This window comes from Argentina anserina, chromosome 5 (assembly GCF_933775445.1).
Source record: "Argentina anserina chromosome 5, drPotAnse1.1, whole genome shotgun sequence".
NCBI classification, from domain to species: Eukaryota; Viridiplantae; Streptophyta; class Magnoliopsida; order Rosales; family Rosaceae; genus Argentina; species Argentina anserina.
In genome coordinates, this window is record NC_065876.1 from 1,019,878 (window position 1) to 1,033,567 (window position 13,690).

The 13,690-nt window shown below is 37.0% G+C and overlaps 1 protein-coding gene across 2 annotated transcripts; it reads left to right on the forward strand.

The window, feature by feature from the left end:
* Positions 1-3,531: 3,531 nt before the first annotated feature.
* On the forward strand, positions 3,532-8,584 carry LOC126796294 (nucleobase-ascorbate transporter 6). 2 transcript variants are annotated; one of them, XM_050523085.1, is made up of 15 exons: positions 3,532-3,709; positions 3,920-4,116; positions 4,911-5,008; positions 5,091-5,267; positions 5,509-5,609; positions 5,813-5,888; positions 5,989-6,048; positions 6,175-6,359; positions 6,658-6,754; positions 6,904-6,990; positions 7,284-7,342; positions 7,448-7,539; positions 7,655-7,732; positions 7,841-8,001; positions 8,105-8,584. In XM_050523085.1, exons 2-15 carry the CDS (start codon positions 4,014-4,016, stop codon positions 8,321-8,323), a joined length of 1,593 nt encoding a protein of 530 aa, XP_050379042.1. In that variant the 5' UTR covers positions 3,532-3,709; positions 3,920-4,013; the 3' UTR covers positions 8,324-8,584. The 2 variants fall into 2 exon arrangements, with proteins under 2 accessions (XP_050379042.1, XP_050379043.1); XM_050523086.1 differs by having other exon boundaries at positions 3,691-3,709; positions 3,986-4,116.
* The last annotated feature ends 5,106 nt before the right edge of the window (positions 8,585-13,690 follow it).

Below are 13,690 nucleotides of genomic sequence, written 5' to 3' on the forward strand. Positions count from 1 at the left end.
CAATAAGGAAAAGGCAACCATGGGCTGAAACCTAGGATGGTTTGATTGGTTTCAAACATATATGAATGATTTTTTTTTTCTTCCTATTGAAAAAGAAAACGAGCTACAAAGATAACTACCTCAGTGACAATTAGAAATTCCGACATCAGGTAAGAAAGTTGGAGTATCACATATTAACGTGGAATATTCTGTGACATGATTAATATCAATCGAGAATTTATAGTATTCAATTCTCATTGTGTCAAATCCTACAAGTGATCCAGCAATTCTTATAAAATTGAGTGTGTGTTGCAACCTAAATTAGAATCGCGAAACTGTGAAAATTTTCAAACGTACACTATTTAGCATATCAACGAAAACAAATTTACCCAGTATATGATTCCGGCTTTATATCATGTTAGATCATGTATCACTTCGCAAGTATCTTGTGATGCAAGCATGAGAATTATAACTCGATTTCTGTTCAATCTCTTTAATTTTCCTTTTGGTTAGGCTTGAAAGTAATAGCAATATCTCAAAAACTAAGGGGGACCAGAATGTGCTACTCATCACCTTTCCACCTAGTGATTCTAATCGAAACCAATAAAAAGGACAAGGAAATATGAAAGGGAAATAGAAAGTGAGGGAGAAAAGGCACCAAACAACAATAATAATTAATTCCATTGAAATCAAAAGCTCTAAAAAAGGCAACATAATTTGGGTCGTGGTCCCTTAACATATGCTAGGGTTTGGTGATATGTATAAATAACTTTGATAGCAACAGTCACCTTCTTTTTCCTTATTTCCTTTAGCATTATTCTGGTAGAGTCTAGTTTACCTTGTAATTAAAAATCGTTTATCTATAAGAAGATGAACGATAACTAAACATGGACGGGTCAGCGATTATCTATGGATTTAGGTTTGTTGAGTGGAATTTCAGAGGTTGTTAGAAATGGATACTAGTTTTGATAATAGTGTCTTAATCTTCAATTAAGGGTTAGGTTGGTTTGAATCTTGAAGCCATCCATTCTCTATTTCTCCCACCAATATGATTTTGACATGTCTTGTATGGAATATGCAAGTTGATAAGGAAAATCTATATCAATACAAATAGAAGGACAAACTTGAGCAACTTGAGCAACTTGAGCCATCATATATTGTATATTCCCAAACTATAATTGCATTTGTTAAACAATAAAAATAAAATACTCCATGATCTTTCATGGTCCAATGAATATCATCTCCCCTAAATTGTCTTTCAGAGTGGCATAATTGAAGCTTAGCTATCATGTGATGCATGACTTTTGAGGTAACATAATTATTGATGAAATAACTCTTAAGATCACTATAGTTTTGTTTAACAACTACTCTTTCCTTAATTTTCGCAATTCTGAGGCTAAGATCTTACATGAAACTTTTTATGTTGTTCTCTCCAACTAAAGCAAAAGCTCGACTTAAATCAATTTTTATGTATCTAATTGTAAATTTATTCGAATTGGCGTCGAAACTCTTAAACTGTAGCTCAAAATGTATAAAAACAACAGAAATCACTTCACCTTATCAGTATGCATGCAACATATAATGTCAGATCATATCATAGAGAATACATTCCAAATAGTATCCACAAGACAAAAACAGAAAGCAGAATTAAACAAACCATTTAGAGTTTGGAAATCACAAAAAAAAAAAAAGATATGAAAAAGAGTTTTGGGTGGCACAATGACAGGTCTTCCATACTCACAAATTGCCTATACTGCATTCGTACTCAGATATTCATGCAATGAAGAGTTGATTAATTTTAATTTCATAAGTTGAACTAAGATGATTACTGTATCTCCTGCATGATACGATACCAAAGTTTATAGTATCAAAACACGACTAGAAATCATTCTAATAAAAAATACGACTAGAAATGACTTACATGGCTCCAATTTTAGTTTCTTTACATTTCATACGATATTAAGAAGTGTCGTGTCCACTTGTAATGGTCACACCAGAGCTTATTCTCAGGAAGATGAGTAAACTGAAATCTTTGTGTTTACAAAGTTGGTACATGAGAACAAATGGCAGATCGGGATCTCCAAAGAGATTTTAGACTTTTGAGGTAACTTGGTGTGGGTTTTGCTTAAGAAGAGAATTCAATCATTCCATTCCCTAAGAAATTAATCAGCAAATTAAGAAAGAGAATTTAATATAAGCAATGCCATGGACTTTATGGGGTTTGCTTGTAAAATAAGTAAAGGGATGGGAGGATTGAAGAAGGTTCGGTTCTAATGGAACGAAATGTTTGATCGTTAGTCAATACTCAACTCAACTCAACAAGGTGAAGACAAGAAGGGGGAAGGACAGAAGAGCAGGGATTGGGGAGAAAAGGGAATTCGATTGAATTCAACGAGGGATAAGAGAGCCTTGTCGGTTGATTTTTTTAAGGCTCACAGTTTTGGGCACCCCAACCCAATATTCTTCTGCTACAGGCACCATGTGATCAATCTGTTCCAAATGCCAACATTACCCTCTTTGACGTGTATATAACATTATAACTATAATTTCAAGAACAAATATAAATGAACGGAATTATTCAAAAAAGTATTATATTTTGTGTAAAACATACTTGAACTCATGACACAAATTTCTAGTAAAAGAGTTCGACAAGGAAATGTAATAGACTAGCTGGTTCGAGCAATGTTAAATCCGTATATGATTCTAATTATAAACGATATCAGCTGTACAATTTTAGTTTTATTGAGCAAGTCCGCTATTATCATGATCGAGTTAAACCACTAATGTTAATGAGCAGTTCGAATCTATTATACTTGCAAATTCAGAAGTCGGGATCCAAACAACAAAATGTACCATTCAATTCTTCAATTAGAAATTACCTATTGATTATCCTGAACTAGTTCAATCTCCTTTGAGTTGGAACTAACTTTTTCTGTCTATTGTTCGTGGGTATAAGCGTCTTTTTTCATACGAATGGAATTCGGTGCATCCTTCTAGGGGATGTTGGTAACTGGGAATTGATGGAGCCGAAGCACCTTTATCTGATGCAAATGCAAAGCTGGAAAACGCCGTCGTTTTCTCCATCTCGACTCTCAATCATTCCTCCGGTGACATTATCATTTCCAACGTGGCCTCTCTTTTTCTAATGGGCTTCCTCTGTCTCCTTGTACAGCTGAACTACACTCACTAAATAAATCAGACGAACATTTTCTTAAACCAAAAAACATAAACTCCATTTTAATTTTAAGACAAATCTTTGCAAATCTTTGTTTACTTCGGCCGTACCACGTGGCAGTGAGACTGACCAATTCTGTACAGGTGTTGTGCATGAATATTTCTCAAAAATTTAAATGTTATGTTAATCATACTATAATTTTCGACTTTAGTAAGGTGCATCATGTATTTTTATAGTGAGAAAATTAGTATAGTTTGATTAGTTTTTAGAGAGACTGTAATTTCAGTTACTACTAAACCACTTTTACATTTCTAGCCAAAAAGCTTCAAGCTTTTCTAGTCTCACCTCACCTGCTCACATAGTCACACCTTAACTGTGCTTTGCTTAACCAAACACCTGGATTTTGCTTCTCTCACTCACACACTCTCTAAACTCTAGAAACCCAATTTGAGTGAACATGTTTTAGGGTCTGTGGGGCACAAGGGTTCTTGGACTTTAAAGCTTTTCCCCACTTTCAATTTGGCTCTTGCTTTGCCTTCTTCAGCTGGTTAAAAGGTACTTTTGCTCATCTTTTCTTTCTTACTAATTTTCCCCATCTCAATTATTAATCTTCACCTTGTGTTCACAGTTTCAAAGCTTCTAGCTACACTGTCTCTCATCTATTATTTGGTGTTCTGGTTTAGTGGGTGTATCTAAAGTTTTAATCTTTCTGGGACATCCTATTGTTGACTGGTTTCAGCTCATTTTCTAGTTGGTGTTTGCTAGATTTGGGATCTGGGTTCTGCTTGGATTTGGGTTTCATTGCTTCTGTTGTTTGGTTTCTAGAGAGAGAGAGATAGAGAGAGAGAGAGAGAGAGAAATGGCTGGAGGAGGTGCTGCCAAGGTGGATGAGCCACAGCCTCACCCACCTAAAGAACAACTGCCCGGAGTTTCTTACTGCATTACAAGTCCACCTCCATGGCGTGAGTACCTCTACTCCTCATTCTGTTATTGTTTTTGCTAATTTGTGTATTATGAGCTTTATGTGGGACTTTTTTGAGCTTAGTGTAAGATTGTTCTTGGTGCTGGATCTTTTTGTTTCAAAGTTTGATCCTTTTGGATCTTCGTGGTATATCTGAGGCGTGTTTTGATAATTCACTCTTAAATTTGTGTTCTTTTGGAATTTTGGATACGTGATCCCTATATTTCATCCCTGAAAGTAGCTTTTTCTTTGTTAGATGCCGCTTTTGAAAAAGGAAATGTAAAGTACAATCTGTAATACGCTTTCCCCATTTTTTTCTTTTCAGATTAAATATAGAATATTTTGATGTCAGGATAAAAGAATCTACTAGCGTTCCCCTTCGACTTATGTTTGAATTTTGTTAATGGGGGATTTTGTTCCCATTTATGTTTAGTGCTATTTTGATTATGTTGATTATGTTTAGTGCTATTTTGCTGGACCTTGTATCTGATTTTCCAGTAGTGGTGATATAAGCTGCGCTCCTAATTCTTGAAATCAGTTGCATTTATATTAGTCTAGTTCTCTCCTGACTTTGGTTTCTCGTCACTCTTTGGGCCTTTGGTGAAACTTTTCTGCTTTTATTGTCCAATGGTGCTTTAAGTTTAAATTTGGTAGTCCTGCTTCAGGCAATTAAATAGAAGATGTTGCATTAGACATTTGGCAGTTATAATATTTTATTATGTCGACCAACATTATTCTTAAGTCATGTTGTTACGTTCCATTTTTTAACAAAATTGTGAGCCGTTCTTTATGCAGCCGAGGCGATTCTTCTTGGGTTTCAACATTATCTTGTGATGCTTGGGACTTCAGTTCTCATTCCTAGTGCTCTTGTTCCCCAGATGGGAGGTGGAAATGTAAGAATCAAATTGGGCTTATTGAGATTTTCTTCAAATTTGACCCAAGACATATTCTAAGTGTTCCTTTTAATTGTTATAGGAGGAAAAGGCCAAGGTGATCCAGACCCTACTCTTTGTTGCTGGTTTGAACACCTTGAAGCAAACCTTGTTTGGGAGTAGACTACCTGCAGTTATTGGAGGGTCATACACGTTTGTTCCGACCACAGTTTCAATCATATTGGCTAGTCGATTCAGTGATTCACAAAACCCTATAGATGTAATAATCTGAACTCATTTTACGTGGTTGTCATTTTCTAAATGCCGATTCTTTGTTAATTGCGGTCCTATTTATGGTGTATAACTAAGTGACAACAGGATATTTTTTAATTATATGTCACTTGAACTTCTTGTGGAGACCACTGGATGTTATAGCACAAACTGGTGGATATTGTTATACCATAATCCAATTCTAAAAACTAAGCAAGATTTGTCTGTGTTTTTTATGTCTTTCCATACAGAAATTTAAGAGTACAATGCGGGCAATTCAAGGTGCTTTGATTGTGGCCTCAACCCTACAGATAGTCTTAGGCTTCAGTGGCCTTTGGCGTAATGTTGCAAGGTTGGTTCAACTCTACATTAATGAAACTCCTACATTGGTGTTATAAAGATCAATAAAAAAGATCTCCATGTTGTGCATTTAGATTTCTCAAGTCAATGGCTTCTAAAGTTGAAAAGAATTTTTATTTTTGACGGTGTTGTTTTGTTGTTAAAGCTTAAAGTCATGCTGGTTATAACTCTTCATTCGTTTATTTATCCTTTCAGGTTTTTAAGTCCACTTTCAGTTGTTCCATTGGTAGGACTAGTTGGTTTTGGACTCTATGAGTTAGGTTTTCCTCTGGTAAGTATTAATCTGAGATGGGTATGCATATGTAGACAGTGAATCAAGCTCTCCCAGTTATTAATTAATGTTTTTTATTTATTTTGTCCTGCCTATTTAGCTTGCCAAATGTATTGAGATTGGACTGCCAGAGCTTGTCATTTTAGTATTTGTTTCTCAGGTAAACACTTGACCATATATACACCTTTGTTGATTCTCTTTAATTCTTAATTTTGAAAAATTGTAACTATATGTAATAGTTATAGTTGCAAGGCTGACATTGTTTCCTGCCATGGCTGTGTTGCAGTATATGCCCCACATATTTCACAAAGGAAAACATGTATTTGATCGTTTTGCTGTCCTATTTGCCATAGTAATCGTGTGGATTTATGCGCATCTGCTCACTGTTGGTGGGGCCTATAATGATTCAGGCCCCAAAACACAATCAAGTTGCCGTACCGATCGTGCTGGACTTATAGATGCTGCCCCATGGTTAGTTCAATCTGTGGGTCTTAAATGCATATTGGCTCTTCTTACCCTTATATAGGATCTATGGGAGTATAAAAGTAGAAGCCAAACTATTTGGCTGAGATGAGATAATGGACTTGTATAAGAGACTTGGGCTGCAAAAGTAAACAATTTCTAGAAATTTCAGGCATGCTATGTCTGTCTTCTATCCCTTATTGCATAGTTGGAATGATATTGTATGTTTTTCTCCAGTATGTCTTACCTTTCTGCATTGATACTTAATAGTGGTTGGAATGAATGCTTATTGAACTTGGGTCTGCAGGATAAGAGTTCCATATCCCTTCCAATGGGGAGCACCTACATTTGATGCTGGTGAAGCGTTTGCTATGATGACTGCGTCTTTTGTTGCTCTTGTAGAGGTTCGTTTTCTTTATCCCATATGAACGATTATCCTTATTGAGAAGCCAAAATTCTCAGCCATCATTGCTTTTGTGAACCCGGACCTTGATTTTGATTTTCTAATGTTCTTTTTCTTCTTCTTTTTCTCACATGTGCAATGGTAAAACAGTCCACTGGTGCTTTCATTGCTGTATCAAGGTATGCTAGTGCAACACCAGTGCCACCTGCTATTCTGAGTCGTGGAGTTGGTTGGCAGGTAAAATAGATGATCTCTAGAGTTTTAGTTCTTTACTTAACTAGTCCCTTAACAGCTTAACTTTATAAGTATCACTTACACTTCTAGAGAGAGATTCCACATAAACTTCTTGCTTCCAGACCTGAATAAACTATTAATATACAAATGCAATATTGTTATCTTTCTATTTCACTCAATCTATTCATGCATGTTTACACTTCATGAGGTCACTCTCAAAAGAATCTCTCATTCCCAACCATGAATAGTGTTCTCTATTTGTGATTGCCAATTAAATGTATAATTTATCCTTTCAGGGTGTTGGGATTCTGATTTCCGGGCTCTTCGGAACTGTGACTGGATCCTCAGTATCTGTGTAGGACTTATGGGATAATACTTTTGCTATTTAAATAAAATAGTTTGATTAAGCAGAAAACAAAATTTCAACCTTATTCTGAGACTTCAATTGATATCTGAGCAGAGAGAATGCTGGTCTTTTGGCGTTAACACGTGTTGGCAGTCGAAGGGTTGTGCAAATATCTGCCGGGTTCATGATATTTTTCTCTATTCTGGGTAATCTGTCTAGTGATAACTTATGAGACATTATACTATTCATAGTTTACATAATATCAGCAACTATCTGTAATCATTCTGATTTCCTGACAAAGACATTTTCCGATTTTTTCAGGCAAATTTGGAGCACTCTTCGCTTCTATCCCAGGGCCCATCATTGCTGCCTTATATTGCCTGTTCTTTGCTTATGTCGGTATGTGCATTTAATTTAACATGCAGAGATGTTGACAGTTAATCGACTATCATATCAGTGGTACCACATTTGTTAGGTAACATTCTTCATTTTCTCATGCCTCCACAGGTTCTGGGGGTCTTAGCTTTCTCCAGTTCTGCAACCTGAACAGCTTCCGAACAAAGTTCATTTTAGGCTTCTCTATCTTCATGGGTTTGTCTATACCACAGTACTTTAATGAGTACACCGCCATCAATGGTTATGGTCCAGTCCACACAGGAGGAAGATGGGTATGTGCACCAAATTCATCAAATTACGTATCAGCTATTGTCAAATCATGTAATGGTTGGTTATATTTTCCACCGTCTAAAAATGTTCATCTTCATTTTGCAGTTCAATGATATGATCAATGTCCCTTTCCAATCGGAAGCTTTTGTAGCGGGGGTGATTGCGTATTTCTTGGACAACACGCTGCACCGAAGTGACAGCTCAGTTAGGAAAGACAGGGGCAAACATTGGTGGGACAAGTTCAGGTCATTCAAGGGTGATTCAAGAAGTGAGGAGTTCTATTCATTGCCGTTCAATCTAAACAAGTATTTTCCATCTGTATGAAGGGCATGCATGCATGTTGCTGAGTTTTATGGAAGCCTTTACTATGTAATACTAATCCATCCCAACTCCCAAGTTCTCAACAACCCTCTGTTGCGGATCTTTTACACGCTTGGCAATATATGTAAGTTTAATGTCTTCATTCATAGGATGTGGTCGTAATTTATTTCATTATATCAATTCCTTGCTGTAAATCCAACTGGGGATGTGAATTGAAGTAGGCTTTGGTGCACAATCTTTTTAACTTTAATTTCATTTCGGTAACCCCTGATTACAAAATATCATATTATATCAAAGATCCATCCCACGAACAAGTACCTAACAAAGTACTTACTCCTCGGCGCAGGATTTGATTCTCTTGGCCTTGTTTTAGACTGCATCCCATTATACAGCACTGTTCCACCAACTCAATGCCTGCTTCTGCAAATTCCATCACGTCTTGTTCTGCTTCTGCCTTTCTAACATCCTCATTCTCCACGAACGAAGCATCGTGCTCCTGCGACTGCGACGCTTTGTACTCATCACTCACAAACTGTTCTCAGTCCACCACCACATCATCAGCCTCTTTCTCGCCCCCATCCCCATCCTCATCATCACCCGCACCCTCAGACGGCTCCGCTTCTTCTTCTTCTTCAAAACATTTTCTGATCGTCTCGTCGTCTACCACCGTGGAATTGGATATGAACAGCGCCAAACGAGATCTCCTCTACGAAGGTCCAATAACATTTCTTGAATTTTTTTACAACCTCTTTGATCTCAGCCTTCGCCGCTTTGCGATCATAATCAACTACACCGATCTTCACCCGCATCAACTCGAGATGCTTAAACACGCGTTCGGCCACCATGAATCCTTCTGCCAACATCTCTCTCGTTATCAACTCTGCTCTGATAATTAAATCTGCGTATTTATATCTGTATATTCTATAGTGTCGTGTATCCCTAATTCCTTATTTGCATTAGGGTTTAGCTTTGGAGAGGAACATTGAAGACCATCGGACGGCCCGGGGGTATAATATCTATTTGCTAATGTTTCATATGATCGTATTTGGGTTTAAATCAATTGTTACTGGATTGGTGCCGATTTGGGTTAGAATTATTGCCTCTATATATTCTGTGTTTTGAACAAAATATAAACAAGATCAAAGCCTGAATGATCGGATTTCTTCCCTTATGTAGAGATCAAAGTTTATAAAGCCACTAATTAACTAGATTCCAAGAGTACTTTGCACACGTACACATAATATCTTGCTAATTTGTGAGTGAAGTAAACAGACAAAGATAACTGTAAATCATATCAGCTTTTCCCCATAAGTCTCCTAGTTGGAGTAGGAAATGATTAACTTCAACAATTTGGCGGTGTACAATGGAATGTGAACCAGATATAGATGTGGTTTTTTGGAAATCCTATTAGTTATCAAATGTGGTGCGCAACTATGTCCAATCCCAAAAGAAGGGTTGCTCGATTGTGCAGAAGATGGTGCCATTTCATTACCCGAATATGCTGTTTCATTACACACCAAAAGATGTGGATTTGAAGTTTTCACCCCCTTTTGCTGGATTTGATATTACGTACAAATACACGACATTAAGGTGAAGATTACCATTCCTATTCGTAACCCAAGACAAGCTTGGGCCGAAGTTCCGAACTAATCTGGGGTACAATTGGGGATTTTTATTCCTTATATATATCATATCAGATAGATCGATTCACAACGAGAGAGATGTTGGCAGAAGGATTCATGGAGGGTGAACGCCTGTTTAAGAATCTCAAGTTTCTGGGGGTGAAGATCTGTTTAGATGATGATGATCGCAAAGCAGCCAAGGCTGAGATCAAAGAGGTTGTCAAAAAATTCAAGGAATGTTACAGGACCTTCGTAGTGGAGGAGATCTCGTTCGCCGTCCTAAGGGCGCTGTTCATACCCAATTCCATGGTGGTAGACGACGAGACCATCAAAAAATGTTTTGAAGAAGAAGAAGAAGAAGCGGAGCCGTCTGAGGACGAGAAAGAGGATGATGGTGTGGAGGTGGACTGGGAGGATTTTTTGAGTGATAAGTGCAAAGCGTTGCTGCAGCAGGAGGAGGATGCTTGGTTCGCGGATGAGGATGTTAGAAAGGCAGAAGCAGAACAAGACATGATGAAATTTGCAGAAGCAGGCATCGAGGAGTAGTTGAAGTTTGAGTGCGGTATAATGGGTTGCACTCTGAAACATGGCCAAGAGTATCAAATCATGTGTCGCCTGGTCTCCATGTTTTGCGAACTAGGATTGACATTTCATGACGACCAGGATATGAAGAACAACATTGAAATTATCGTGCCCAAGCTCAGGACTTACATGACTAGGACTAGGTCTTGCACCCTCGACAACCTGCAGACGCTGCGCGACGCCCTTGACCATGCAGAATCGAATTTCAGATCTGCTGATTTCGATTTTTATCAAGTGGACGACCAACTGGTAATGTAGAAATCCTCTTCCTTTTCCCTTGTTTAGTTGCAAGTTTGTTTGTTTTTATTTGGTGGCCGGGTGTAGTAATTTTGATGAGATGCAATAGATTAATTGAAATACCATTGGTGAATCGAAATTATGCTTATGAATGTTGAATCTTTCCTCAATTGCAAGTATTCTTCAAATAGTCTGCTTTTATGGTTTTGCAATGAATGTCTTTGGGAGAGTGTGGTAACCATGGCTTGGACCCTAAGTCAAGATTAGGAGCTAAAAATGGAGCAGCATGAAACTCATGTGCTACAAATATTTGATAGATTGTGCGGTTATCTGTTAATGCCAATCGGATTTCCAAAAGTTATAATGTTCATTTGATTGAGTAATGCGTCTATAGTTTAGGTTGGTTTCCAAAGAGGATGTGAAACTGCTTCTTTACTGGTTTGATACGTTTTTGAAGTCAGTTGTCCCTTTTGCCCAACTTTATCAGCTTGTAATGGATAGTTTGCTATTACTTGATGACCAAGTGCCTATTGCTATCATGCATGCATTGGTTTTTGTGGTGGAAGAAACCTTTAATGTGGTTTGAATGGAAATTAGTACTTGTGAAAGAGAGTTGTCTAGTTTCGTATCTTTGGTACAACAATGTAGCTTTGACTTTCTGTTTGTTTGTTAGGGGTATTTCCTGGTTGGTTCCCTTACACGAAGAAGCGTCTGGGATGAAACTATGGTTTCTGAAATTAATTGAGTTGCAACTTTTGTTGATCTTTGTTATTAGTTATGACCCTTTTTTTATTTGGTGGAATTGTTATCACCTTTTTATATTATCATGTGGCTTTGATCTGTTTTACTGTTTTAATTGTATCTGTTGCTTTGCTTTAATCTAACTAAATGGTAGATTATTAGTGCATGCCATCATGTACTTGAGATTTTGTTCATGCTTCTTTATGGTTGATTGTTTGCTTATTCGGTGGGTTATTTGTTACTGTTGTTATGGGTGGGTGGAATTCCGTCCTGTATTTGACGGATGTTAGAGTTACAAGTTTTACTTCAGAAATTTGGCAACCTAGTGCCACCAGCTTCCCTACCTCAAGAATACAAGTTAGCATCTATCCCACACAAAATACGCCATGATGGCTTCTGATGTCTGTGTTTTTTTCCAGGTCTAAATCCATGATATATATTGGTATCAAATATAATTTTTAAAACTTGCTGGGTAACCCAGGAGGATGAATTTTGATATTTATTTGCTTTTGATTGGTCAAGAATGAAGCTGCTTGAGGCTGATCAGATTTATTGCATTGAAGACGTAAAGTTGTTCCTCTAGTTAGAATTTATTCTTTGAAGTCGCTCTGTTTAATCTTACTACAACAATTTGCATGTTCAGTCAAAAAAGAATATTGTTCCAACTAATGAAGAAGGGAACGCTACATCCATGAATCAGTTCATACAAGAGAAGAGGTGAGTTGGTACTTTGACCTCCATGAGTCCCAGCCGGAGGTTCATTGCTTGTTGCTTGCACTTTAAATTTGGAGCATCTTTCACTCTGCTTTATATGATTTCTGGTTTATTGTATGATGATTCATAGAATTTGGTGTGGAAGGCGAGATTGCGACCTCCCTGAACATGGGAGAACAAGAAGATATGCGCCTCACAACGCCGTAAGTTCTTTTGAATCACCTGTGTGGTTGTCTGTAATCTTATATAGATTTGGAGTCCTTATTTTGTCTCCTGTTTATTTTGATTTTGTTTATTACTCGGTGCACAAACAAAAGAATTTGAGAATATTGCGACTCTCTTGAAGCCAGAACAAGAGGAAGAACGTACTGTCAATGTTGGTGTCTCCCACACACCGTAAGTGCCTTCAATCTCCTTTTATAGCGGTATGATCTTATATAGTTGCTTTTAAATTGTCACTTTATAACTGATTTTCTTACACTACCAAGAGAATCGGAAGATATGGAAACTGAAGAACGCTGGACTGATTCGACTCCCAACCTGTATTGGTCTAAAATCTTGAGCTTTACATCGGGAAATAGTATGTTGATTTGGCATAAACCAACTTAGGGCAGGTTATTAGTTTGTTAGTTCCTAGTGCTCATTGTTTGAATGAGACCTCTGACAACTAAGGTTCTCCTTAGTAGTAGTTAATGATTCTGATATTACATGGTAATACTTGCACTATGATCTTTTGGGAATGAAAGTTATATGTACATTATTCATATAGCCTATATAAGTAGATACTAGATATCATTACTCACAGTCGCTTTAACACATACAAAAGCCTTGTAGACTATGAATTAAGCTTTCCCAATTTTTATTAATTTTGGTTCTGCCACTTCTGCATGTTTTGGCAAGCAAATGCTTAATTCTGCCAGAGCTTATTGTGATGTTGTTTTCTGTAGGGCTGGATTGGTTGGTATAGTCTTAATTTTCCAATACCATATACCAACCAGTATATATTTGGTATGAAAAATTCACAATTTATACCAACCAATAACGTTGGTATACCAATTAAGTGGTACAGTTGGTACTTGGTTGGTACGGTTGGTAATGAGCTTGTACCAACATATTTAAGGCCCAAAAATTTAAAGGCTCAATCCAAATAAGTAATAACAAATAAGTGAAATAGCAATAGAATTCTAAAGTCTTATATAACTTCAACCAAATTATCAAATACAAAGTCATAAATAGAAAGTCAAAGTCCAAATAGTCAAACTGTTAAAGTACTTATGAATTCTCAAAACAATTGAAAAAATAAATGATAGGTTTAAATGCGATATATGTTGACATGTTGTAAGCAGTGTTGGTGCTACTGATAGGTCTAAGCATTTGTACTTGGGAATTCAATTGAATCGATTCATTTATAATTAAATAAAGAAATTGAAGACGAGAAAAAGAGTGTACTTGAGAAAAAAACTCAGAGAGATTA